General features: G+C 42.0%; 1 protein-coding gene across 1 annotated transcript; it reads left to right on the top strand.

Moving 5' to 3' along the window:
- Positions 1–1,249: 1,249 nt before the first annotated feature.
- On the top strand, positions 1,250–2,182 carry LOC137156623 (olfactory receptor 6P1-like). Its single transcript, XM_067553498.1, has one exon. It carries the CDS (start codon positions 1,274–1,276, stop codon positions 2,180–2,182), a length of 909 nt encoding a protein of 302 aa, XP_067409599.1. The 5' UTR covers positions 1,250–1,273.
- The last annotated feature ends 1,026 nt before the right edge of the window (positions 2,183–3,208 follow it).

The raw sequence follows: 3,208 nt of genomic DNA, 5'->3' as shown, positions 1-3,208 counted from the left end.
TCTGCAATTATGTTTTTAAAACAAAAATCAGGTTTCACAATATCAGCAAGTTAAAGAAGTATGGGTTGGATAAACGGATTATAAAATGGATAGAAAGCAGGCTGGATTACCAGGCAGTGATCAACAGCTCAATGTCCAGCTGGCAGCTGGTAACAAGCGGAGTGACCCAGAGGTCAGCCCGGGGGCCGTTTTTTTTCAACATCTCCATTAATGATCTGGGGGATGGAGTGAACTGCACCTTCAGCAAGTTTGCAGGTGAAACTTCTTCACTAGGAGGGTGGTGAAGCACTGGAATGGGTTACCTAGGAAGGTGATAGAAACTCCACCCTTAGAGGTTTTTAAGGTGCAGCTTGACAAAGCCCTGGCTGGGATGATTTAGTTGGGGTTGGTCCTGCTTTGAGCAGGGGGCTGGACTAGATGACCAGTATAAAATCCTACGGTGCACCCATCTGCATTTTTAGGCACACATTTCCCTTTGTAAATCTGCCCTTGATGCTTTGGTTCCTCATCTTTAAAATGGAGAAAAATGCACCCTTTCTCCATAATAGAACTGTCTTCTTTATTTAGAACATATGCTTTTTGGAAGAGGGTCTCACCCTTTCACACTGCTATAGAAGCAAGGTGGGTGAGGTAATATCTTTTATGGGATCAACTGCGGCTGGTGAAAGGGACAAGCTTTTGAGCTTACACAAAGGACTTCTTTGGGTCTCACCACTATGTCTTTCTGCAGCAGCTAATGCAATGGGACTTTGATTTTGGTTAGATGTGACGAGCGCAACTGCAGTATGAGTAGGCTTGGAAAGAGAAGACCTTCTTCTCAGTAAATGTCACTAAACTTTGGTTTCCCTGCACACACACAAAGCGGCGGAAAAATACTTCCATTGATGATAATAAAAATTTACAGAGAGACAAAGTAAGAAAAATGCTGCTCGAAAATATGATTTAATGCTCTTTACTTTCTATATTTTGACGTCCGATACTGATAATTTATGTTTTACTGGTTTAAAGCTTTTACATTTTGAATCTCATCATCCTTAAATAATTATTGTCTGACCCTCCCCCCCATAATTTCCCACAAATGTGAACATTTAAATCGATAAAAATTTTAAAAATGCTTCAAAATAAACAGCTGTCATAATCTTAAATTAATAACAATGACATTCTGCCAAGCCTAAACACATACTAACTTACACTATTTGATTTTTCTCTAGGAACAATTTACCTGGAAAAGACGTGTGAAGAAAATCAAACCGCCATCACAGAATTCATCCTCATGGGATTCCCGAGTACTGAAACAGTACAGATGGTCCTCTTTGGTGTCTTTTTAGCGATTTACCTTGTGACAATAATTGGGAACTTCCTCATCGTAATTACCGTGTTGACAGATCGCAGTCTCCACACCCCTATGTATTTCTTCCTAGGAAATTTATCCTTCTTGGAAATTTGGTACACGACCAATCTGTTCCCCAGGTTGTTGTTTGCCTTGCTAACCAAGGATAACATGGTATCATTCACAGGCTGCATGGTGCAATGTAATGTCTTTGGTGCCCTGGCCGTTGCTGAATGCCTCCTTCTCACCGTCATGTCTTATGATCGGTATTTAGCTATTTGCAAGCCGCTTCATTACATGACACTCATGAATGAACAGGTTTGCATGCAGTTAGCAGCTGTTTCCTGGGCAAGTAGCTTCATAGGGACATCAGTCGTCGTATGTTTTCTGTCTAATTTAAATTTCAGTGGCCCCAATGAAATCGACCATTTCTTTTGTGATATTACATCCCTGATAAAACTCGCCTGCTCCGATACGTACTTAGTTGACAAAATTATGTTCTTCTTTTCTTTATCTGTCTCACTTTTCCCATTCTTCTTGATCCTGGGGTCCTACGTTTCTATTTTCAGGGCCATCCTCAGGATCCCTTCCAACATGGGGAGGCAAAAGGCCTTTTCCACCTGCTCGTCTCACCTTATCATTGTTAGCACATTCTATGGGACGTTGATTGCAATGTATGTGGTGGTGCCTACCTCAGATCACCCTCCGGTGCTCAACAAGATCCTCTCTTTGCTGTACACGGTGGTGACCCCAATGTTAAACCCCATTGTATATAGTCTGAAGAACAGGGAAGTTCACGAGGCTCTGAAGAAGCTCTTTAGTACAACATTAGCTTTCACAAGAAAGATGTGAAGATGACCTTTGGTCTTTTTTTTTATTATTTTCACCAGGGATGGGCTCAGAATTGAAGATATATTGTATTTTTCTCCAGGATGTCTGATCAATGCATAGAGTCATAGAATATTAGAGTTGGAAGGGGACCTCAGGAGGTCATCTCAGTCTGGGGAATTTGTGTGGATTTGTGGGAGTGGTGAATGAGGTGGGTGTGCTGTGCTGAGGGATTCTGTGTGTTTGGGGGCTATTGTGTGTGTTGGTTTTGCTGTTTTGTGTCTGGGGGGCGGTGATGGAAAACCCCGGGCGGGTGACGAATAAGAGGTGTGAGTTGCAGTGAAGAGCTATGTGTGTTTGCGGGTTATTGTGCGTGTTGGTTGTGTTGCTATGTTAGTGACAATCTCTGCCCCAAAGAGATGACCATTTAAATAAAAATAACACACAAAGGGTGAAAAAGAAAACAATTTGCACAGCAAGCCAGAGGGGGAAGCTGGGAACAGAACCCAGGTTTCCTGACTTCTAGTACAGTACCCATTCCACTGGGCTGGGCTGCCTCTCTCATTTAAATATTTGAATTAGGCTGTCAGGAAATAGCCTAAACTAGATACTAAAGGGAGACAGTAGGAAGCCAAAATTAGAGTTAACGACTCACTGATTTTCTAGTTCAACCAGCAAATCAAGAAATCACAGCACTTTGCTTGATTTAGAAGGGACGTGACTCCAAATTATCTAACTCTTAGGGGAGTTCCAAAACCACCAGGCTATGGGTGTATTCTCCCTTGGTCTCCTCTTTGACACAATGAATATGGCGGCATTTATACAATGTGAAATAGCATCACCAGGAGACATTCAGAGCAAAACACCCCTGAGTGGCTTCACACATCTTCATACTAGGGATTCAAACCTGGATAGCTCACATTTAGACAAGGGCCTTAACGAGATAGATGCTATCCTCCTAAAGCTGACCCTGAAAAACGTTTTCCCACTCCAAACTAATTGGGTCAAATTAACAAATAGTTTCAGGTTGAGTACAACTGAATTTTTCTG

Source organism: Emydura macquarii, unplaced genomic scaffold (genome assembly GCF_026122565.2).
Source record: "Emydura macquarii macquarii isolate MOO-44397 ecotype Brisbane River unplaced genomic scaffold, CSIRO-AGI_Emac_v2 contig_1454, whole genome shotgun sequence".
NCBI lineage: Eukaryota > Metazoa > Chordata > Testudines > Chelidae > Emydura > Emydura macquarii.
This window is presented reverse-complemented; position numbering and strand designations above follow the sequence as displayed.